The sequence below is a fragment of the Pistacia vera genome, unplaced genomic scaffold (genome assembly GCF_008641045.1).
Source record: "Pistacia vera cultivar Batoury unplaced genomic scaffold, PisVer_v2 Contig737, whole genome shotgun sequence".
Classification (NCBI taxonomy): domain Eukaryota; kingdom Viridiplantae; phylum Streptophyta; class Magnoliopsida; order Sapindales; family Anacardiaceae; genus Pistacia; species Pistacia vera.
In genome coordinates, this window is record NW_022196598.1 from 101,112 (window position 1) to 125,476 (window position 24,365).

Here is a 24,365-nt window from a genome sequence, read left to right on the forward strand (position 1 = left end):
TTAAGATATGTGATTTTTTTTTTTTTTTATTTTTTAATGATGTCTAAATAAAAGTTTCTATACTACATATTATTAATATACTTTATATTAATTACACTAATCTGTGTATAATCATACCATCAATTTATAATAAGTATATTATTAATTATTAATATTGAAATAGGTTGTATAATTAACTATATAAAATTTTAAATAGAAAATGGTTAATAGGTTGTCTACAGCGGATTCCGACGAATCCGATCACACCAAAATATTTTAAAGCTTTTTTAAATAAATAAATTTTAGATCTTATTTAATATTTTATATAAATTTATATTTATTACGAATAGGATATATTAATATATAATTTAATAGTATTCTTTAAAAGAATTTCAGTGTTCAGATTTACAATATGCTAAATGTACAAAGATTGATGTACAAAGTGATGTGGCAAGAAATGAATGAATGAGTAAATATGATGAGTTTGCTTTTTGTGTTTACTCTTCCATTCATTCATGCCGCATCATTTGTACATAAATCTTTGTAAGATTTCTTTGTACATGCAACTTACTCTTAGGGGGCGTTTGGTTCAAGATGTTAGATGGAATTGTGGATCACTGGAAAGATAGATTACCTTATAAGATAGGGAATCTTTAGAAAAATGTGGGGTAGTTGGTTGGTATGTTATTTAATATGTTTGGTTATGGGGAATAAATTGGTGGGTATGTTATTTAAATTACCAAATTGTCCCCTTTTCAAATATAATATAATATTTTTTATTATTATTTTTGAATAATTTCTTTTAACCCCCAAATTTCAGATTTAGTTAAAAACCCCCGCTTATATAAAACTTTAATTTATTACGAAATCACCCCCATCACTGCGCCGCCTGCCGCCACTGCAGCCACACGCTGGAAGTCTCCGAAAGTCCCCATCAGCAGCGCCAGGAACACGAAGACTGTACGCGAATAGGCCGTTTCCGGCCATATAAGCCAGAAAACGGCCATGTGACCAAGAGGATGGCCATACAAGCCAGATCTCCGGCCTGATATGGCTTTCTGGCTTGATATGGCCGTTTGGCCATCAATGGCCAATCGACCCGGAATTCCCACGAGCTCATTTTTTTTAGGGACTCGTGATTTTCCGCAGCGGCCCATGGTGGTTGGTCGCTGTCGGCTAGTGGCTGGGGTGGCAGTGGTGGTCGTTAATTATTTTAAATATGAGGGCATTCTGTCCAAAAATTTTTAATAGGGGTAAATTAAATAGGATATTAATGTAAATTTGTTTAAAGTAGGGGTATTATTGTCCAAAATTTTATTTAAGAAGATAAAATTTTAACAAAAAAGTAACCTGGTAATCTCAGAATACCTAAGAAAATGAGTATCGATTACCTTCGATATTACCAATAGTAACTATTATTGGTATTTGAAGATTACCGGTATCTTATATTACTTGTACCAAACATGGTAATCAAGTAATATAAGATGATATTACCCTAGTATCCTATAACCCCAACCAAACGCCCTCTTAGATTTAAGTTATAGAATTTAATTTTTTAAATGAATTTCTCTAAAAATAAGGGATAATTTATATAAAATAACCAATCAAAGATTTAAAAAATTTAAATTTAATTGGAAATTGAAACAAATATTCATTTTTTCTTAAAGATATAAAATAAATTCCTGTTTATTTTCAATAGAATTAAAAAAAAAAAAAAAAAAAAAAAAAAGGGCTCATTGCTTGATTCTCTGCATGCATCGTAGCTATACAACAACAAAGTCAAATTCATTGTATAAATCTTACGCTCTTCTTAATCTCTGCTCACTTGCCACGATCATCTTCTTCTCCTTTCATTCTCATGTTCTCGTAAACTGAGCTTTGAATTTCACATCCGTTTGGTTCTCCATGGCCTTGGCAATCTCTTCATTTTATCAAACCCTTCTTTCTTCCAACCAAACACATCTCCTACAATAACAACGGCAAAAGCACACGCCGCAGCTTCTATATTAGCCCCACAATTCTCTCAAAAACAGCGCTACTACTGGTGATCTCGCAAACCACTGAACGCTCTGGCAGCAGAACTCAAACAAGTTTTCGGGTTTCATCATGATGGAGATGACGACGATGATGATGAGTGTTTAAGGAAATGGTTGACAAGCGATGTGCGGACAATGTTCGGATGCGATAGTGGACGCCGTGCAAAATGCAAAGGCAGGCCACCCGGCATGGCGTTGGAGGCAGAAGTTGGGTATGTGCTTTACAGAATTTTATGAAGTATAATCCTTGCAACCCTAAATGGTTAACAGGAGAGATTCGTCTTGAGTGCTGGCCATGGCTGTTTGCTTCAGTACGTTTGTTTCATCTGCCGGCTTTCAGTCTGTTCAGGTATAATTCCAAAGCTTCAATTTATGAACAAGTGAAAATCTTGATGTGAATTATAGAATTTTCAATTTCAGCTGGAAGACCGAAACGCCTGTGCAAGCTAGGAAGTCGGACACCGGGTCACCCGAGAACGTTGTGACAGAGGGCATTGAAGTCACAACAGGTAAAATTAAAATTTGTCAGAATTATTTTTTCCAAGCAAAAAAACATATGAAGAACAAATTGTGCCACTTTGGATGGACCATATACATGATTGAAGGAATTGACACTGTTCATTAACTATAGCATCAAGCAATTAAAGGGAGTCAACTGAATGTAGAGAGTGACTAGATATTTAGACTGGGAAATTATTGTTTTTCTTAATTTGTTGCAGTTCATTATAAAACTGAGTCTTGGTTCTGGCATAGGCCCCTGGACAAGGTGTAGCAAATGCGGTTGGTCTGCCTTAGCAGAGGCTCACTTAGTGCTAGTTCAATAAGCCTGATGCTGTTATCGTGGACACCGGACGTAAGTCATATATAAATTAAATGATCTTCTACGGTAAAACTCAGGTTGATAGATAACTTAATGACTAATTAATTCTTCGTCATAGATTTGCATATTGGGTGATGGGTGTGCTATGGAAGGAATATCAATGAAGCTGCATCTTTGGCTGCTCATTGGAATCCCACAAGTTACATTAATTTATGATGACAATCAAAATACCATTGATGGACCAACTAGTCTCGCATTTTCTGAAGATATATCAGCGCGATTCAAGGCACTTGGATGGAGCACAATTACGGTGGAGAACATACATGAGAGCATGTGTTCCTTCAAGGAAGCACTTCGCGCTGCCATTGAGATGACTGAAAAACCAACTCTCATCCGGGTTTGTGATTTCATTAATGATCTAGACAGCTTCGTTTTCTGCATACCCACTGATTTGTTTTCATCGCTGACATAATTATTTCAGAGCTCGGCTCATGTTCCAATCTAAAAGGCTCTGTCAGAGTACTCTAGACACTACTTTGTTGTGTCTCAGCTTTTTAAGAAAGAATAGCTATTGGACTAGCTAATATTTAGTTATACTGCATTTGCTTATTTTAACCGGCAAATATGATTCACGTTTTTTGTTTCAGGTAAAGACCCTGATAGGCAAATTATCAGGAAAAGAAGGAACAGCTAAAGCTCATCATGGTACTTTGTGATAATGAAGTGGAAGATGATGCGAGGAAAAGTTAAATGGGGTGATCGCGAGCCATTCCATGTCATTCCTATGGTTTACAGGTTTAGTTTAATTTTCCACCATCAGGAATGAGAGAGAAAAATTAGAAGGCATCATTTTCGAAAGAAGAAATCATGATTATAAAGCATTTTGGTAAACTTAATTTGCCGCAGGGAGATGCGAAATCAGAAAGACGATGGAGAAAGGCTGGAAGAGACTTTTTTTAGATCATATTGAAAAATAACTCCAATTTTAAGATTGTATCTTCGTTTTGAATATCATTGTAATATGATAAATAAACCCATCCATATATAATTCAACTCAAGAGTCCAAAATTTTTCCTATACATGTATATGAAAGCAAGAACGGTATATAAACTGTTAGGCGCAGTTTTGATACAGTGATCTAGTAGGCTTAATTATCTTTGAGTGATTAAATGGTTCGATAAGAATTCTTGAGTGTAATACGTCACTAAGAATTAGTTGAGATACGACGTAAACTGATCTGAAATAAAATTGGACTATTCTATTATTGCAACCTTGGCAACATTATTGTACGAAATAAAATTGCACGTGATATCTTACATATTAAGAGATTATGTAGGCAAATTGTATAAGATTCTTCGAAGTTATATGAATATATATATGTAATATGCCCCACTATCACATGCCTGAAGGGATAAGATATTAGAGAGAAATAAGTAAGATTGAGCAGCATGTTTTGGACAATTCTATTCACGAGTTGCAATATTACTCTTAATTAAGTGTATGGATACGTACTAGATCTTCATTATTTCAGAATGTATCGATTAATTTCAGGCTTCTTATGAATGGTTTAGTTGACAGTTGTAGGGAGACATCGGACATATACATGTATATGACGCTGGAATATATTCTGAATATGGGCATCAAATGGGGAAACTAATTAACTAATAAAAGAACTTATCACAAACTGATCATAAATTTGTTTTATAAGAGCAGTTGAACTCTAGCTAAATGTACGTTTCAAAATTTGTCATCTCCATCTGTGAAGCTAAAACTTGAGAGAGCACACAGACTTGGCTTAGAATATGCTGAGATGGGCGGCCAAACCATGGTTGGAGGTTGCAAGGTCTCTCTCATATCATATCAAATAATGTCCAAACTCTGGTAGGTTTTGAATACAACTTTCCAAGTGTTGGCAAATTTTTATACATTATCTTTACACCAACAACAGGCACATAAATTTATTCATATATCCTTTGAAAATCTCTACTCAAAAACAAAATTTTGAGAAGACAGTTGAGGGAACACAGTGGGAATCTGTCTTCTCTTCTCTCAATTCGCTGCGTTCATAGCATATGGTTTATGTTGTCGTATCCTGTGCATTTGGGCCCTCCTCCCATGAACCGACATGCATGCTTCTTATTTCTTAAAAGGAAATTATTTTTTAATCCCAATTTTTTTTTATTTGATCAATATCCCACTTTGAATGGTGTTAAGGGTAAAATAGTAAATTCAAGTATATATCATTGTCATAATTTTTTAAATATGAATAATGAATTGAATTTAGATGTTAACCATTCAGGAGTAAGATAAAGTTCAATAAAGATGGATATGTAATTTTAAGGGCAGAAAAGACCCTCCAATTCAACTCTTTTATAATTTTTTCTTAACCACCATTGGATGGTTGAGTGGTAAACTAAAACTCTTGGATATATTACTCAAGAGGTCTTGAGTTCGATTCACTTTGATCCCTAATAGATATGGCCACGAGAGCTCTTATTTGATCGATAATTTCAGGGTTGGAGGATTAGTTGAAGGGAGCACAAGCTGACCCGAACACAACTTGATACCAAAAAAAAAAAAAAAAAAAACTCAATTCTTTTTTGGGAGAACTTAAAAAGTATCACCTAATACTTAATAGGATTAAGATATGTGATTTTTTTTTTTTTAATTAATGATGTCTAATAAAAGTTTCTATATTACATATTATTAATATATCTTTATATTAATTACACTAATCTTGTTATAATCATACCATCAATTTATAATTAAGTAATATTATAATTATTAATATTAAATAGGTTAGTATAATTAACTATATAAAAATTTTAATATAGAAAATGGTTAATAGGTCGTCTACAGCGAATTCCGACGAATCCAATCACCATATTGACCAAAATATTTTAAAGCTTTTAAATAAATAAATTTTAGATCTTATTTATATTTTATATAAATTATATTTATATGAATAAGGACATATTAAGTAATTAATTTATTATTCCTTAAAGGAATTTCAGTGTTTAGATTTAAGTTATAGAATTTAATTTGTTTAAATGAATTTCTCTAAAAATAAGTGATAATTTATATAAAATAACCAATCAAAGATTTAATAAATTAGATTTAAGTGAAAATTGATAAAAACAAACAAAATTCCTTTTATTCTATTAAGATATAAAAAAAACTCCTTGTTTATTTTCAATAGAATAAAAAATAAAAAAGGCAGCTCATTGCGATTCTCTGCATGCATAACAAGTGTAGCTATTATCTATCCTCAAATACGCACTTCGCCACGCGTCATCTCTCCTTCACTTTCATCTATCATGTTCTCGTAAACTGAGTTTGAATTCACATCCGTGGTTCTCCATGGCCTTGGCAATCTCTTCACTTCTAATCAAACCCTTCTTTCTTCCAACCAAACACATCTCCTACAATAACAACGGCAAAAGCAACACGCCCGCAGCTTCTATATTGAAGCCCCACAATTCTCTCAAAACCAGCGCTACTACTGGTGATCTCTCAAACCACTATAAAAGCTCTTGCAGCAAGAACTCAAACAGCATTCGGGTTTATCATGATGGAGACGACGATGATGATGATGAGTCGTTTCAGGAAATGGTTGACAAGCGATGTGGGACAATGTTCGGATGCTGATAGTGACGCCGTGCAAAATGCAAAGGCAGCCACCCCGGCATGGCGCTTGGAATGGCAGAGTTGGGTATGTGCTTTACAGACATTTATGAAGTATAATCCTTTCAACCCTAAATGGTTTAACAGGGATAGATTGTCTTGAGCGCTGGCCATGGCTGTTTGCTTCAGTACGTTTGTCTTCATCTCGCCGGCTTTCAGTCAGTTCAGGTATAATTCCAAAGCTTCAATTTCATGGACAAGTGAAAATCTTGATCGATGTAATTTATTGAATTTTTCAATTTCAGGAAGAACCTGAAACGCCTGTGCAAGCTAGGAAGTCGGACACCGGGTCACCCTGAGAACGTTCTGACAGAGGGCATTGAAGTCACAACTGGTAAAATTAACATTTGTCAGAATTTTTTCCAAGTAAAAAAACATATATGAAGAACAAATTGTGCCACTTTGGATGGACCAATACATATATTGAAGGAATTGACACTATTCATTAACTTTAGCATCAAGCATTAAAGGGAGTCAACTGAATGTAGAGAGTGACTAGATAGTTAGACTGGGAAACTATTGTTCTTTCTTAATTTGTCTGCAGTCATATATAAAACTTGAGTCTTGGTTCTGGCATAGGCCCCCTTGGACAAGGTGTAGCAAATGCGTTGGTCTTGCCTTAGCAGAGGCTCACTTAGCTGCTAGATTCAATAAGCCTGATGCTGTTATCTGGACCATCGGACGTAAGTCAAAATAAATGATCTTCTATGGCATAACTCAGGTATGATAGAGTAACATCAATGACTAATTAATTTCGTCATAGATATTGCATTATGGGTGATGGGTGTGCTATGGAAGGAATATCAAATGAAGCTGCATCTTTGGCTGCTCATTGGAAACTCCACAAGCTTACATTAATTTATGATGACAATCAAAATACCATTGATGGACCAACTGTCTCGCATTTTCTGAAGATATATCAGCGCGATTCAGGGCACTTGGATGGAGCACAATTACAGTGGAGAACATACATGAGAGCATGTGTTCCTTCAAGGAAGTACTTCGCGCTGCCATTGAGACTGAAAAACAACTCTCATCCGGGTTTGTGATTTCATTAATGATCTAGACAGCTTCTGTTTTCTGCATAGCACTGATTTGTTTTCACGCTGACATAATCATTTCAGAGACTCCGTTCATTGTTCCAATCTAAAAGGCTCAGTGCACAGTACTCTAGACACACTTTTAGGGTGTTGTCTGAGCTTATGAAAATTAGCTATTGTTTATAAGCTAAAATTAACTTATAAGTATTTGAAATTTTAAGCAATTACGTGTTGGTTAAAATACTTATAAGTGACTGATAAGTAATTGACGTGTTTGGTAAAATGTGGCTTATAAGTACATTTTATTATAAATTACTAAAAAATGTACTACATTAAACAGTGACATACTATGGAATTTTAAAATTAAACAAGGATAATATGGTAATATACTTGGTCAAACTAGCTTATAAACAAAGTGCTTATAAGAAAAAAAAAAAAATACCTCCCCCCCCCCCAACTTATTTTTTTTAGCTTATAAGCTCAACTTATAAGCTCAAAAAAATTATAAACAAACAGGTCAGTTTAATTTTAGAGCTTATAGTAGTTTGACCAGCGTATAAGCTTAGACAAACACCTTTTTAAGAAAGAATTAGCTATTGGACTGGCTAATATTTAGTGTATACTGCATTTGCTTATTTTAACCGGCAAATATGATTCACGTTTTTCTTTCAGGTAAAGACGCTGATTGGCAAATTATAGGAAAAGAAGGAACAGCTAAAGCTCATCATGGTACCTTTGATGATAATGAAGTGAAGATGATGCGAGAAAAAGTTAAATGGGGTGATCGCGAGCCATTCATGTCATTCCTATGGTTTACAGGTTTAGTTTAACTTTCCACCATCAGGAATGAGAGAGAAAATTAGAAAGGCATTTCATTTTCTGAAGAAGAAAACTCATGATTATAAAGCATTTTTGGTAAACTTAATTTGCCGCAGGGAGATGCGAAATCAGAAAGACGATGGAGAAAGGCTGGAAAGAGAGTGGTACTCTAAACTATAGATTACAAAAGCAAGTACCCACAGGAGGCCGTCGAATTGAATCTCTTTTGGTGGTCTGCTTCCTGGGTGGGAAAGTCATGCCGGTAAATAATTGACTTTATGGGAAGGAAATTTTCATTTAATTTTGGAGATTGACTATGTTGGAGTTGTCGACTACTTCAGCATAATGGGTAACGGGACGCACTCGGGGGTCCCGCTGCCCGGTCAGCGGGCGGGTGCCCCGCCCCCGGTGAGGGGCGGGGGTCGCGGGGCAGGCCCCGAGCCGTAGGCGGTTTTGGGCTTTTCATGTAAACCGCTGTAGGATTCCTTTTAAGTTATTAATTCCTTTTTGGGTTGGGCTTAGGAATAGGAATTCTTGTAAAACTAGGTTAATCCTTAAACCTAGTATATAAACATACTTTTCTCTTGTTATGGGTGTGAGAACAATTCATTCATTGTAAACGAGAGAGGTGAGGCAATTGCAAATAATATTGACTCAGTGGACGTAGCCTACATTGGGTGAACCAGGGTAAATCGCGCGTATTACATTCTTGTTTATGTTTGTTTTGTTTAACTATTATTATTTGTTCCTGTTGCTTCTCTATTCGTTCAGACTAAATCCTGAAATGAACTGCAGCATTTAAATTCCGAGTTTAGTTAGTAGTATATAATGTGAGATAATTAGAAATTGTTAGAATAGAAATTGAGAAAGTATCTATGTTTTTATTCTGTAGAGGCACAGAGTTGTCAAAGTATTTTCAGAACAACAAATGTGCTCCAAGTCTTAAGAAATCTTTGTACATTGGAAATTTGACCGAAATGGTCTGCATCTGATCCACTGACGCCACTCGAGGGTACTCTGAGAAGTGCTTGAACCAGCTTGCTAAAGTTCTTCCAGGATTGATGGTGGAAGTGCAGACCTTGCAAGCTCTAATAAGGTCCATCTCATGATCAGTGGACTTCTCTCAGCCAAATTCACCTTGTGGTCGAAACATCCATTATGGAGTTCGTGAACACGCCATGGCTGGAATATCAAATGGCATTGCTTTACATGGCAGTGGTTTGATACCCTTTGCGGCCACTTTCCTATATTCTCTGATTACATGAAGAATCCATTCGGCTTTCTGCTCTAAGCCACGCTGGGGTTCTACATCATGACTACGACTCAATCGGTTTAGGAGAAGATGGTCCAACTCATCAGCCAGTTGAACAACTCAGGCCTAAGAGCAGTGCCGCGGCTTTAGTTTAGACCAGCGGAGGAATGAAACTGCTGGTGCTTAAAATGGCCATCGTAGTCGAGATGTGCCTAGTGTCTTGTATTGTCAAGGCAAAAGTTGCGGCAAATTTGGAAGGAACATTGGCTGAAAAAGTTGGAGAGGCGGGTACATGTAAGCGACAATTCTGGAAATGATTTGCCAGAGATCATACTGATGGAACTGGAACAGAACTATGTCTTTGTGAGCGGGCTGCCAAGACTCTAAGGCAAGAAAGGAGAAGATGAGGGTGGTTTCGCTTGTGTGCTGGCGGCTTTTCGACAGGCAGCCGAAGGACTAAGGAGAAGGTATTGCCGTTGAGCGTTACAAGCGGGGTACGTCGAGGCTGGTTCCCCAATGGGCTGGGCTGAAAGAGTATGTAGGCATTGAAGGTAAGGTGATTCAGTGGAGGAATTTGGGGCTAGTGGGGCTTATTTAGATACATTCAAGAAGTATGGTTTTATGAAGAGAATGTAACAAGATTGCAAAGTCACTGCTTCATCAATAGATAAATATGAACTGAAAACAGAAGTTGCAAAATCGGAAGCAATTGAAAACATATGCGACTCAATAATCTGATCTTAATTTTTGTGCTTTTTTCTTTTCCTTATTGTTTATGAAGATTTTACCTCCATCAAATAAGTTTAACAATGTAAACTCTTTAAATGACTTTCTATATATATTATATATATGGGATACTTTTAGACAATTTTTATTCAACCTATATATCTCTCCTATATTTTGCTTAAAGCCTGAAAACAAAATCAAATTAAGGAAGAAAACAACTATTAACTAATAGTTTGCATCAAGAAATATTGTACAAATAATCACAATATATATGTGAGATGACAATTGCATATAGATATGATCAGAAGCTAATTATTATTTTTATTTTTTTTATACTAGGCCGTAGTTTGCGTGCATCCAACTAATTCTCGAAGTTATTAAATATCTTACAAACAAAAAAATCAGTAAATTAAAATGTTATTGTGGTAGATACCTCAAAGTTTGAATCTAAAGAAAGAAATAAACTTGCTTGAACCAGGCCAACGCCTCGACGTTAATCACCAATTTCATCACCACTGTCATTTCCTTCGACTTGTTTACAGTAAAGTTGGCAACCCCGCAAGCAGCTTCGCTTCCTTGGGTTTGTTCTTGCACTGGGGAAGCATTCTCCATACATTCTGGCGTAAATGCTCACTCATTTTCCCACAAATCATCACACCCAATGCCAAGAACATCAATAACAACCCGCTTCTTCTGCTTTTCATCACCATTTTCCTTCTTGATGATGTCTTTGCTTTTGTTGATGAGTTGAGATATATTCAAAGAGGTGTTGATTATATCTATATAGAGTTTGGTTTTAGTGGTTCAGAAGAAGATGGGGGCGAATAGGGGGCTCAAGTTATGGTGGAAGTATTTTTGGAAAACATGAATTATGGAATCTATCTAGCATTAGGGTTTTGACATGTGCTTTAATATAATGATTAATGAATAAGTCAATAACTCTAATAATAGAGGTAATGCTACTGTGTATTCTATTAAAACTTGGATTCAAATAGAGATCTAATTACTACTTAAAGAAAATTTACAAAAAAACACATTTGATTGATTGTGATTTCTATATGAAAACATTAAATAATAGTTTGAACTATCTTAGGTGGTCGAGTAGTTGATATAGATTTTTAGTGTATTATTCAAGAGGTCTGAGTTTGAATTCCTTATCAATTGCTAATAAGGGTAGTCATTAGAGTTCTCACCCAACTGGTAATCCAGGATCCTGAGTCACTGGCAACATATCATGAATTCATATAACATCCCAACCAACCAGTAAATATACATGAATTTATCTCTACCCACCTCAAATAATAGGAATCAGAATGCGGTCTTTAATTCGAACTCAAGAATTCATCATTCCATTGGTTTTTTCATCTTCTGGGAGAAGTCTTCAATCGATACTCCTAAGGTTGAATTGGCTTTATGATTGAGAAAGGAAATAAAATTTCTGGATATGTATAACTCTTTTATGTCTTGTTTAGTAATTTTAACCATGATAAAGTTGTAATTTTTAATTAATAATAAAATGAGCATTGGAGTGCATTTGGCCGACACCACCGCCGTTAAAGTTACTTTTGCTCATCTTCTTTTGATTTAGGCATTCGGTGTCCCTTTTCCTAATTGTATACCTTTTAAGTCTACATTTATATAAATTATTTGATAGAAACTTTTAAAATTAGTCAATGCCTTTGGTATATAAAGATTTACGTAAAAATAAATATAAAATAGAAGTTACTTAATTAATTGTTTGTAACTCATAACATAAGATATTATTGTTTGTAATTCTCAAATTTCATTGTACTTTATTAAAGTATATAGTTAAATTATACAAGTATATTAATACATAAAATTCATAAAATTATAAATATATACTTATAAATATGTGTTAATGATAATTTTATACCATGATTTTGCAATTATAATCATAGATTTATAAGTGAAATATAGTCAAGTTTCATTATTCTAATCTTTGATTGACATTAATCTTTTTAAAAAACAATAATAAATTTATTGTATGAGTAAAAAACGTATTTAACCTTGTCAGACCCAATAACGAAATAAATATATTACGATTAGGTTTAGCCCAATTTCGTTGGGTTTACGCTTAAATTCATCTTGGGATTGACTATCCTATGTGATGCATTTTTGTAAGAAGAAACATTCTTGGGCTAACCCATCTAAAGTGTACTACACCACGAGTCAACCCTCTCCCGAGTGGGTACTTTACGAGTTGAGTCTCTTTACAAGCAGGGTCACCCCAAACTAGGCCAACTACTCCTTGGGCTACTCCATGAGTTGGTTTTCTAGATTAAGGGCGCCATCCATTAGCCACATTCGTCCCAAATAGGAATCAGAATCCTATTTGTTTTCAATTCAGTCAAGATCCCAGATCTTACTTGAATTAGTAGTCATAATTCGATAAAGGCAAGTAATAAGATTTCATTCCTAATTCAGACTCCTCTACCAAGTAGGATCAGAGTCTATTAAGATTCCAAATTCTGGTTACTATATAAACAGGAGTTAGCCTCTCATTATTGATTCATAAATAACCTATAGCTTTAACTTCTAAATTATTGCTTAGAACCACGTCTTTCCTCGCTTAAAGTTTAGTTCCGACTAAATTTACTAGCCTCTCTTGCCCTTGCCCTAGCCACATTATGGTAAACCCTTTTTTGCTCTCAGCTATCACTAAAATATCTTTACTTGTGCTGACTTGAGTGTCAGAATACACACGACAAACACCACACTATGTCTCTTAAGCCTTCACATTCGTGCTTTCTCTTTGCGCATGACTATCAGATTATCAATAACTCGCTTCTTACAAGATCGGTTTTCCAAATCAACCATAAATTTTACCGTCCGTCTACCTTTATAATATTTAACGATATGATAATGTATACAAAGTTGACATCCCAAAAAACAATATCACTTTATAAAGTCGTATAATTAATTGACTGGGTAGTGGGTATCCGTCTATTAACAATTAAGTGGTATTACCGCATTAGAAAAAGCATTTAATCTAAATCTTTATAATTGTAAAGTACTCTTTAACGTCTTAACGTGATTTGACTGATTTCCTCAATTAAAATAAAGACAACAACAATAATAATGAAAACAACAAAGAATATGATGATCTTGATGAAGATCAAGAGATAAAATCATGCTGTCCCCTATAAGTGATATACACCCTAGACGTCCTTTTCCATCAAATTACACACATCTCAATGTTAACATGCGCATGTAGCTACATGTACACCTACTAAACCTACACCTTACCTTATTATCATTATTTTTTTATTCCACGCTTTCGCAGAGCAAAATCCCCCCACTCTACCGAACCGAAATCATACGGTCCACAAACAGTTAAATGAATCGGTGCGCCGAATCCTATCAGCGCATACTAGTCTGTTTTCCATATAGAATGCTATTTTGCGCCGTGTAAGAACGTTGCCCATAACCTAGGTGAGCTAAAAGCTAAAACCCCTCTCTCTCTCTCTCTCTCTCTCTCTCTTGGGCTTTGGTTCTTTTGAAGACAAAACCACCTCAAAAGTCTCTTGCGTTTACCAGGTTCTGTTATTTATTGTTTACATTTCTGTTGTATTGGTAGTTCTTCTGGTTTAATGGTAGTTTCTGTTTATAACAGAACAAACCCATGTGGAATTTGTATTCAATTTGTGTTCTAGGGTTTCATTTTCAATACCCACTTAGTGTTTTGTTGTAACATTGATAATAGGTTAAGCAATGTTACAAGATTATGCTGTTTTGGTGGTTGTATTGATGGTGTAGGTGTGAATCTCTGTTTGTTGTAGATGGGAAATAATAATAATAATGTGGAAATTCCCACTTGGCTAAAAGGGTTGCCATTGGCACCGGTCTTTCGACCAACTGATACTGAATTTGCTGACCCAATTGCTTATATATCAAGAATTGAGAAGGAAGCTAGTGCTTTTGGTATATGTAAAATTATCCCACCATTGCCAAAACCGTCAAAAAAATATGTTTTTGGTAATTTAAATAAGTCGCTTTTGAAGTGCCCGGACTTGGGTTCTGATGGGAATTTCCCAAATGCTGGTGATGTGCCGAAAGTAGGTTCTAGTGACAGTGGCAATGATGGGGAGGTTAGGGCAGTTTTTACAACTAGACATCAGGAGTTGGGACAGAGTGTGAAAAGAACAAAAGGGGTCGTTAATGATAATCCGCAATTGGGTGTGCATAAGCAGGTGTGGCAAAGTGGAGCAGTTTATACGTTGGAACAGTTTGAGTCAAAGTCGAAGGGTTTTGCTCGAAGTTTATTGGGTATGATTAAGGAGGTTTCACCATCGGTTATAGAGGCATTATTTTGGAAGTTAGCTTCAGAGAAGCCTATATATGTGGAGTATGCAAATGATGTGCCTGGGTCAGCTTTTGGGGAACCGGAGGGTCAGTTTCGGTATTTTCATAGACGGAGGAGAAAGATGAAATCTTGGAAATCTTATCGGAATAGAGGAAAAGCCGATTGCAAGAACAATGAAATAGGCAGTGTAAATAATACCCATAATGATGACATTAGAGATGCTTATGTTAATAATGATGCTAGTAAATGTTTAGATACATCCAACTTGTCTACAACTTCTTCAACTATCTCATTGGATGAAAATTCACAATCTTCTAGACGAAAGATTGTAAATGGTAGTAATGATTTGGAAGGTACAGCGGGTTGGAAGCTTGCAAATAGTCCATGGAATCTGCAAGTGATTGCACGGTCACCCGGTTCACTGACCCGTTTCATGCCAGATGATATCCCTGGTGTTACTTCTCCTATGGTTTATATTGGTATGTTGTTCAGCTGGTTTGCATGGCACGTTGAAGATCATGAACTTCACAGCATGAACTTTCTTCACACTGGCGCTCCAAAGACTTGGTATTCTGTCCCAGGAGATTATGCGTTTACTTTTGAGGAAGTTATTCGCAATGAGGTCTATGGTGGTAATATTGACTGTTTAGGTATGTCAAATTTTCATTGTGAATTTTATATCCAAAAGTTTAAGCATTACAAGGGGTAATATTCAGATGTTTGTTGCTCAAGTTTGTTTTACAAATATTTGGATAGAAGTATGTGATATGACTGCACACGCAAGTAAATGACCTTGTTGAGTTATTTGAGATGTTGGTACAATCTTGAATTTTTGCTGCCTGATATAGGAGCCTAATCATGTTGGGTGATTACTTCTGGACCTAAATAGTCAACTTTTTTTTTTTCTTTTTTTTTTTTTTTGTTATATGGTGATTGAGAAATTTGAATGGTTTTTTAATTTACTATCCAGTCTCAAATCATATTGAAAATATGAGTATTTGTGTCACCCATTTTCTCAGTGGAATTTTTCATTTCTATCTCAAATTATTTGGAATTATTTATTCTATATCTTTTTGGTTTGGCTAAAATCCAGCTTCCTTTTTTTTTCAGCTGCTCTCTCTCTATTGGGTGAGAAGACAACTCTACTCTCGCCTGAAGTAATTGTTGCATCAGGCATTCCATGTTGTAGGTGGGTTACTTTTTTAATTTTTCAATTGATTTACATATTTTTGTTGTTTGATGGCTAATTGATATTTGAAAAGTGAAAAGACCAAAAGAATTTTATGCATAAATCTGGTTCAATTTGATTTGTGGAAATGGGGCTGGCCTTTGGTGTTTTCTGCCGAAGGTACTTATTGAAGTTATACTTAACGATATTCTGGTTTCTCCTTTAGGTTAGTTCAGAATCCTGGTGAATTTGTTGTGACTTTTCCAAGGGCTTACCATGTAGGATTCAGCCACGGTAATTGCTTTACAGTTTGTTTGCATATTTACAATAACTTTTTGGACATTATTGTTGTTATGGCCTCTAACCGGCACTTAGTAATGGATAAATTAAATGTTAATTTTTGAGAAAAATTTGAATATGGAAGTTTTACAAGTATTTGGATAGAATCCAAGGTTTCTAGAATATCACAATATCTTAAAGCTAAAGAATTCAAAATCCCTTTGCATATTTGATTGCTATGATGTAAAAGACATAATTAAAATGCTCAAGATGTGTCCTCATTGCCTAGCTCTTTATTTAGATGCCAAAACAAGGTAATTATCTGCTTGAGAAGGAAGACATCTTAAAGTAGTGTGTAGGAAAAAAATGCAAGGAATTTTCTTTAATCATCTGTGTATCAGGGAAAGTTGTATGGTTGACTCTTTTCTAACTTTTGGCCACTAGACTATAGAAGGGTTTTGAATAGGTCCATGTATGTTCTAACTTAATCATCCTAATTTATGGGGGATGCTGCTCGAAAATTTGCATTGTAGATAAACTGAAGATAGAGACTGAGGTACTAAACTCTATGTGTACCATTTCTGCCAAAGTCTACGATAACATATTTTGGTCACAATCAGGGTCATTGACCTTTATTAATATAAACTGTAACTCCTTAGATGTATACTGCTAGTCTATCAAAATACAATTTTAAGTGGACGTATGTGCATGATCATGGCTTGGACTTTTCTTGATAAATCGGACGCCACAAGTTCATGACTCTAACTGATGAGTATTTAACAGTACAAGTCAGAAAAGCTGTTTGATTGGCCTATCTCGTGCATAATATTGCTTCACTGTTTTACTTCTACAAAGATTTACTCATTAATGCTGTCATCAGTAAAGAAGAATTGGTTGGATAAAAAATGTTATTGAGGTTTATACTTGATGCTCAAAGATGTTGTATGGATCTTTCATTCCATTGCTATTAGAAAATAAACGATCTTCTGTTTACATGAGGCCTGATGTGCTTTTTACATTCATGTTTAAATATAGTGTTCTGTTTACCATTTACTGTTCTTCTATACTGTATTTGGAAAAAATCTGTACATTGCCCATAGAGTTTGGAACGTTATAACCACTGTTTCGTACACAATCTTGTAAAGCTGCTACGCTGGAATTTCTCTATAATCTCTTTTTTTCCCTCTCTTCATCTTTATTTAGTTCATTGATTACTATAGCTGTTCTTTCTTCAATCTAGGTTTTAATTGTGGGGAAGCTGCTAACTTTGGAACTCCACAGTGGCTAAACGTGGCTAAGGAGGCTGCAGTGCGTAGAGCTGCCATGAATTATCTTCCCATGCTTTCCCATCAGCAGCTGCTATACCTGTTGACCATGTCTTTTGTTTCAAGGTTAGATTATGTTTTATATATACTCCCTTTCAAACTTTCTATGGACCCTAAGTGAGTGAATATTGACCGGAGTTATTATGTTAACATTGCTTCTGCAACTTCACTGTATGAGGGCTTACCCATTCGTGATTTCATGCACATCCATTATTATAATGAAATCAAAGTGTCCTAGCTGATGTTGACTTCTGAATTTTCCTTCAAGATTTGTTTATGTTCATTGGCAGGATCTGGGCTAAACAAGGTATTTGAGCCCAATAATGCTTTTAGACATTGTTTGACATGACATTGCCTTTCATGAAGTTATGACTGATGCAAAAATACCAATGTTTATCATGATTGACGTACATAGGTGGAAACAGTTATTTCTTTACTTGTCATAAGTAGCTTGATTGCATATATTTGGTATTTCTTGTATCTCTCAAATTGTTGATTTATGACTTATTTGTTGCTCAAGGCTGGCATATTTGTTATTGATATTAGTTCAAACACTCTTGATCACTTGAGAGATATTTCAGTATATAAAGAATTCCAATTGGGCTGAATGGATATAATATTTCTGAGAGCAGTCTCTACAATACAGGACATTATGGTTTTTGGGGAGATGGTTATCTGAAATCTGAATGACACTAATAATTTTCTGTTGTGTTTCTCTGATTATGTCATAGTGAAGATGTAAGCGATCACACATAATTGTTTATTCCTCATATCTCTTTTGCTGGATTGGTTTTGATGCCAGGGTGCCGAGATCCTTACTACCAGGTGCTCGGAGCTCTCGCCTGAGAGATCGGCTAAAGGAAGAAAGAGAGTTGTTAATAAAGAAGGCTTTTATAGAAGATATGTTAAAAGAGAACAACACTTTGTCTGCTCTTCTTGGACAAGAATCAACTTCTTATGCTGTACTGTGGAACCCAGATTTACTTCCATGTTCAAGTAGGGAATCTCAGTTGCCCACTGCAACCGATGCTGTTACTGCAACACCAGGAGCAACTGTTTCAGATATTCATTCTGAGAAAAAAACTAATCAGAATAATCTCCTAGATGAGATGAACTTATATATGGAAACTCTGAATGATTTGTATATGGATGATGATGACATATCGTCTGATTTTCAAATTGATTCCGGGGCATTGGCATGTGTGGCTTGTGGTATTCTGGGTTTTCCATTTATGTCTGTGGTACAACCATCTGAGAGGGCATCAATGGAATTTCTGCCTGCTGATTTTGTTCAAGAGGGTCCAAGAATTTCAGAACCTAAAAACAGTCATCCCTGTATGGACCTGGATCTAACTAAGAGCTCTGTTTCAGGTATTTGGCTCCCTTGTCTGGTAACTTTGTGTTATTTTCACCAACTTCTTCTTCCCCTTTTTTGTAATACTGAGTTGTCATTTTGACATTTGGATTATATATTTCTAGCTAGAATCAATGCATAGGATGGAATAAAAGATGTTTTAGGACGTATAGAATGTTTCAAGGTCCTTAAGAAGTTGTAACATTGCCTCATAATAGGTCTCATGGTGTCTTTTGTGTGTCTGGTGATTCTCCACTTACATTTGTCAGTCATTAAACTCAAGGACTAATTATGATAGAAAGAAATGCCTGCAGTAATTACTACATCATTTCAATAATCTTTTGTTTTACTTGTAGATATTAAGTAATATGATGAAAGCATTTGTCAATGTTGGAGTAGACTTCTCATTAATTTATTGGTTCAATATCTATCTGATTATCACCTGCTGGCTCACCAAGTTGCTGAATAGAGTTGCATCTTACTTTATTTATTTGCAGAGGATCTTTTTGCTGGTCCTGATAGTTCTATGCTTCAAAAGGATCTGGCATTATCATCAATAACCAAGTTCAACAAGAGATGGAACACTTCTAGTAAATATCTGCGTCCTCGGATTTTCTGCCTGGAGCATGCTGTTCAAATTGAAGAGATATTCCGGTCTAAAGGTGGAGCAAACATCCTGGTCGTTTGCCACTCTGGTGAGATAGTCATTATGATACACTCAACTTTCTTGCTGTTTCATAGTCATATCATTCCATTGTTTGGTTAGTCATTATGCTTTGTACTCATTCATTATTTACTCTCCAAGTATAGCACTTTTTCTTAGTTCTCAGATTTGCACTGTCAATTTTATAACATTTCTTTTTTTGAATATGTATATATGTAGACTACCAGAAAATAAAAGCACATGCTGTGGCTATTGCTGAGGAGATTGGTAGCCCTTTCAATTATAATGATGTTCCATTAGATACTGCCTCCCAAGAAGATCTACAGTTGATTGATCTTGCGGTTGATGATGAAGAACACGATGAATGCAGTGAAGACTGGACCTCTAAACTGGGAGTTAACTTACGACACTGCGTGAAGGTCAGGAAGAATTCACCATCTAAGCAAGTTCAGCATGCGTTGTCATTGGGTGGTTTGTTTTCTGAAAAGAGTGCCAGTTCAGATTTCTCAAATATCAAATGGCAGTCCAGAAAATCTCGCTCAAAAGTTAAGCTAAATCAGCCAGCCAAATCCAAAACATGCCACAATATTGAAATAAAAACAGATGAAGTGTTGGGAGAAAAGTTAGATGGCGTTGTTGAAAAAGAAGAAAAAATAATTCAATATTCAAGAAGGAAATTCCGGTTAAAACCAGAAGCAAGTAGAGTTTGTGGACACCCTAAAAAGTTTTTACCAGAAGAAGTTTCAGCTGCTATTTGTGGCGATCTGGTTAAGCATGATAAATTTAATTCTGAAATTAACCCATGCAACATTGGGCATACTGGAAGTATTTCTGCTGGATTGGAACTATCTCACATCGGGAACTCTGAAGGGCTACATGAAATTCGGGTGCTTGATGCAACCAGGGATGTGAGCTTGAATTACTCACCTTCACGAGTTGCAGATTCACTTGCAGCTGCTACTTTAGTGGTTGATAATATTGGGCAGATTGGCACTGAAACTTTGGACGATGAAATGTGTTATACGGCAATCCAAAATAATCATCAGACACGACAAATCATCAAGGACACTGACATGGTCAGTGAGAAGGGAATTTCTTTTGCAGAGAAATGTTCTGGTGGACATATCAATGCAGCTGATGATACGACCATGGAAAATATCAAAATCACCAATAAGACTTGTAATCTAGCTTCTGAAACTCCGTACAATCTATTGGCTGATAAGGATGTCTCTGTGAATGAGGTCTCTTATCCTGCTAATTCACCAAGTTTACATGTTGCTCATCCACCTCTGGGGAGTTTTGACACAGAGATGGAGGACAAGGTTCTTGATAATTTTTATATGAACAGTAATGCACATGATTGTATGACTTCTAAGGATGAACTGGTGCAAGATATGAAGCCAGCTGATGGAAACAATGATGAGGAATCCATTTCCTGGGATGATAAACTGATAAATCAGCCCACTCCTGCCTCAACAAAAGAAAATTGTGAAGATCAGATGCAAATATGTGCTGCCGAAGACACTTGGAATCAAGTGTCTTTAGATGATAACGTGCACAATGAAATCAAGATTATGAATGGGACTCATGAGGAACACTTGTCGAGTTCTGTTATACTGATGGATCAGTCTACTAATATCTCGCTGGAAAGTTCTGAAGCCCCAACCAAGGAATGTGCTGCTGCAGACTTGTGCCAAATTAAGACTACGATGAAAGAAGCTCCAGAGCAGGATGTCCTTACTACAAGTGGAAGTGGGGAGGAACTTGTAACGAGTACTATCACACAGATGCAGCCTTCCTCTCTCTCAGTGGAAGGATGTTCTGGAAAACCAGGAGCTACCTGTGCTGATGTGACCTTCGGCTCTGAAATGCATCCAGAAATTCAGTCTACAACTGAAACTAATGTGGATGAGCTTGTCTGCTCTTCCAGTTTACAGAGAAAAGAAAATTATCTTATCCCTGCCTCAGTAGAAGAATGTTCAGAACTGCCAAATGGGATCTGTTCTGAAGAGAACTCAAGCGGTAATGTGGGAAAAGATCAACTGCTGAAAAGGGCTCAGACCGCAAATGCAACTAACGAGGAGAAAGCTAGTTCTTTGACACGGATAAACCAACCTGCTCCTGCCGTGATTCAGAAGTACTGCAGAACCCGTAGGGAGTCCCCATCTTCAGAAAAATTGCACATTAGCAAAGAAGTTTCTTCTTCATCTAAAGACGAAAGAGAGTTAGAAAACAAGTCCACTGCAGAAGAGCACAGTTCAAGTGCCAGTAAAGGAAAAAAAAGGAAGAGTGAAGTGGAGCAGTTAACTGAAAACAAGTCCAATTGCAGTGGGTATATCAGGAGTCCTTGTGAAGGGTTGAGACCAAGGGGTGGGAAAGATACAGCGAACAGAAGTGAGGTTGAGATCAGCCCCGTAGCCAAGGAAAAGCTAACAACAAAGACAATGAAGAAACCTTTAAATGTTTCAGTTCCTCGCCAGGAGAAGAAAAAGTTCATAAAGAAGCATTACAGGTGTGACTTGGATGGCTGTCGCATGAGTTTTGAGACAAAGACAGAGCTTTCTTTGCACAAACGGAATCGATGCCCACATGACGGATGTGGGAAGAGATTCAGCTCTCATAAATATGCAATAATTCATCAACGAGTTCACGATGATGATCGGCCCCTTAAATGCCCCTGGAATGGTTGTTCCATGTCATTCAAGTGGGCATGGGCTAGGACTGAGCATATACGGGTGCACACAGGAGAGCGGCCATACAAGTGCAAGGTTGAGGGCTGTGGCCTTTCTTTCAGGTTTGTGTCTGATATTAGCCGACATAGACGTAAAACAGGGCACTATGATAACTAATCCACCTGAAGGCTAGTAATCAGGCAGGTTTTGTAATATATTGATATATTGAATGGAGATTCTGGGGTCGAATTGGCCTGCAGAATTTGTGCTATAAACTTGACTTTCTGCTCAGATATAGATTTAGGATTAGGCTGATCCTTCATGTAGGTGAGCATTATTCAATTCATTGAATGCAATAGTTGAAAAAGTCTTCTTTGATTCTTGATCTTTCTGAAACTCAACTTTTGATGCTGTTTTATTTTTAGATGAGCATCTTAGGCCAGGCATTTTGTAGAATTGAAGATAGGATACATGAGTCTTTTGTTTAATCAGATTGTTACAAAATTTGTGACTTCTTAAGAAAGATCCAAGAGGGATTTGAGTCAATTGCTAGATTGAAATTGAAAATGTGTCGAAAGCAGGAGATGAATTCAATGACAATTTCTTTCATCTGTTTGATACTTTTTAACTCCTTATCTTAATGCCCGCATGATGTCTTTACTTCAATATTATTTTCATTTTCTTAGTTTTAGAGAAGTCCAGATAGCTCAATAATACATGTAATTTTTTATTTTATTTTATTTAAATTGTCAACTTGGTTGGATGTAAAAATAATTCGAAAGAAAATGATTATTTATATTGGTATTCAAAATTTTATTTCATAAAAATATATTTTGAGAAATTGCATTTTATTAAAATAATTTAAAAAAAAAAAACAATTTTTTGATGTACTAATCCGATTTTTTTTGTATAAATCCATCCTATAGCCAAAAACAGAACACATCTCTAAAACCCAAAGATGTATTTCAACATCCACAAAGGAAAACAGTCCCTTTCATGTGTTACAAAATTAAAAAAGGGGGAATATTTTATGTCGTTTTCCCGCCTGAAACGTCTAGCTCATTTATCCCTAACTCTTCATCTCCAACAAGAAAAGTGGCGGACTCCGCTTTACCAACCTCAGCACCAGAGCCCTCCCTCCTAGGGGTGAGCATTATTTTAGGATAGAACCAGAATCAACGAGTATCCGAGGTTCCAGTTACAGTTCCTACTCGGAGTTGGCCTTCATAGAGTTGGTCCGACTCTCAAAAATCGAAATCGGTACTGTGCAGTTCCGGTTTTAATTTCACCACCGCAGGAATCGAAATCGAAACCAAGATTTGGGTAGAAATCAGGACTAAACTATAACTTTTATAAACTATTGGTGGTGTATAACTTTTAGAGGGTTTATTTGTAATTTTTTAAAAAGTAGGGGGTAACCAAAATTATCCCAAGTACCTGAAACTATAACCTATGTTTCAGGTTCCAATTCAGATTCCTTTGAATTTGAGCGGGTACCTAAAACTGCTCGCCCCTACGTCCCTTACACTCAATACTCATGTCTCTCCTACCAAATGGCCGTCTTCGAACACCTCTCCGACCTCTTCTCCGCCACAGTATTCAACTTCACTCCCTACACCCAAACACATACCCACATAGTGGCTTTTGGGTTCAATTGAACCCACTAAACTTTTTAAAAATTTCAAAAAAATATTAATAATTTATAGATTTTACAATTTTAACCCCACTTAACTTCATGTTAACCCCACAAAATAAATTATTAATTAATACTTTTTAAACTTTCCTCTTTTCTTTATTTCCTCTCTTTTGCTTTCATATTATATTTTTCCTTTGATTGGATACTCAAGAAAGGCTACTCCTTTGGATTACAAGATAAGATGATACTAATTTTATTTTTATTTTTTTACTTTAAATTAATTTTTTTCTTTTAGCTTTCTTAATTGACGAAAGATCATGAGTTATGAGTTTTTATTGAGTTTAATAAATGAGTTTGAAATAATTCCTAGATTTTGATGTGAGTTTTGATTTAATCTTGTTTATGTTGAGATATGGGTTAATTAATTACTGTTTTAAGTTGGGTTTGATAAATTGTGGTTAGTTATTGAGTTAATTTTGAATATGGTTTAAAGAATTGATGAAACCTTAAGTTGTAGGGATTTGGGAATTTGGTTTAATTTCGATATATTGGTTAATTGCTTGATATTTAGAGTTAGATTTGATGAG

General features: G+C 35.8%; 1 protein-coding gene and 1 pseudogene across 1 annotated transcript; both read left to right on the forward strand.

Moving 5' to 3' along the window:
• The first annotated feature begins 6,195 nt into the window (after nucleotides 1–6,195).
• On the forward strand, nucleotides 6,196–10,266 carry LOC116115350 (annotated as a pseudogene).
• Nucleotides 10,267–13,862: 3,596 nt separating this feature from the next.
• On the forward strand, nucleotides 13,863–22,754 carry LOC116115318 (probable lysine-specific demethylase ELF6). The gene is made up of 7 exons (XM_031401473.1): nucleotides 13,863–15,330; nucleotides 15,791–15,869; nucleotides 16,075–16,142; nucleotides 17,368–17,518; nucleotides 18,255–18,823; nucleotides 19,304–19,501; nucleotides 19,690–22,754. Exons 1-7 carry the CDS (start codon nucleotides 14,157–14,159, stop codon nucleotides 22,317–22,319), a joined length of 4,869 nt encoding a protein of 1,622 aa, XP_031257333.1. The 5' UTR covers nucleotides 13,863–14,156; the 3' UTR covers nucleotides 22,320–22,754.
• The last annotated feature ends 1,611 nt before the right edge of the window (nucleotides 22,755–24,365 follow it).

Bases quoted from the DNA above. Each gene is read 5' to 3' on its own strand.
- LOC116115318 (XM_031401473.1), top strand. From the start codon at position 14,157: ATGGGAAATAATAATAATAATGTGGAAATTCCCACTTGGCTAAAAGGG. The intron at 15,331-15,790 runs GTATGTCAAATT...TTTTTTTTTCAG, and splicing joins TGGTAATATTGACTGTTTAG to CTGCTCTCTCTCTATTGGGT. The intron at 15,870-16,074 runs GTGGGTTACTTT...TTTCTCCTTTAG, and splicing joins TCAGGCATTCCATGTTGTAG to GTTAGTTCAGAATCCTGGTG.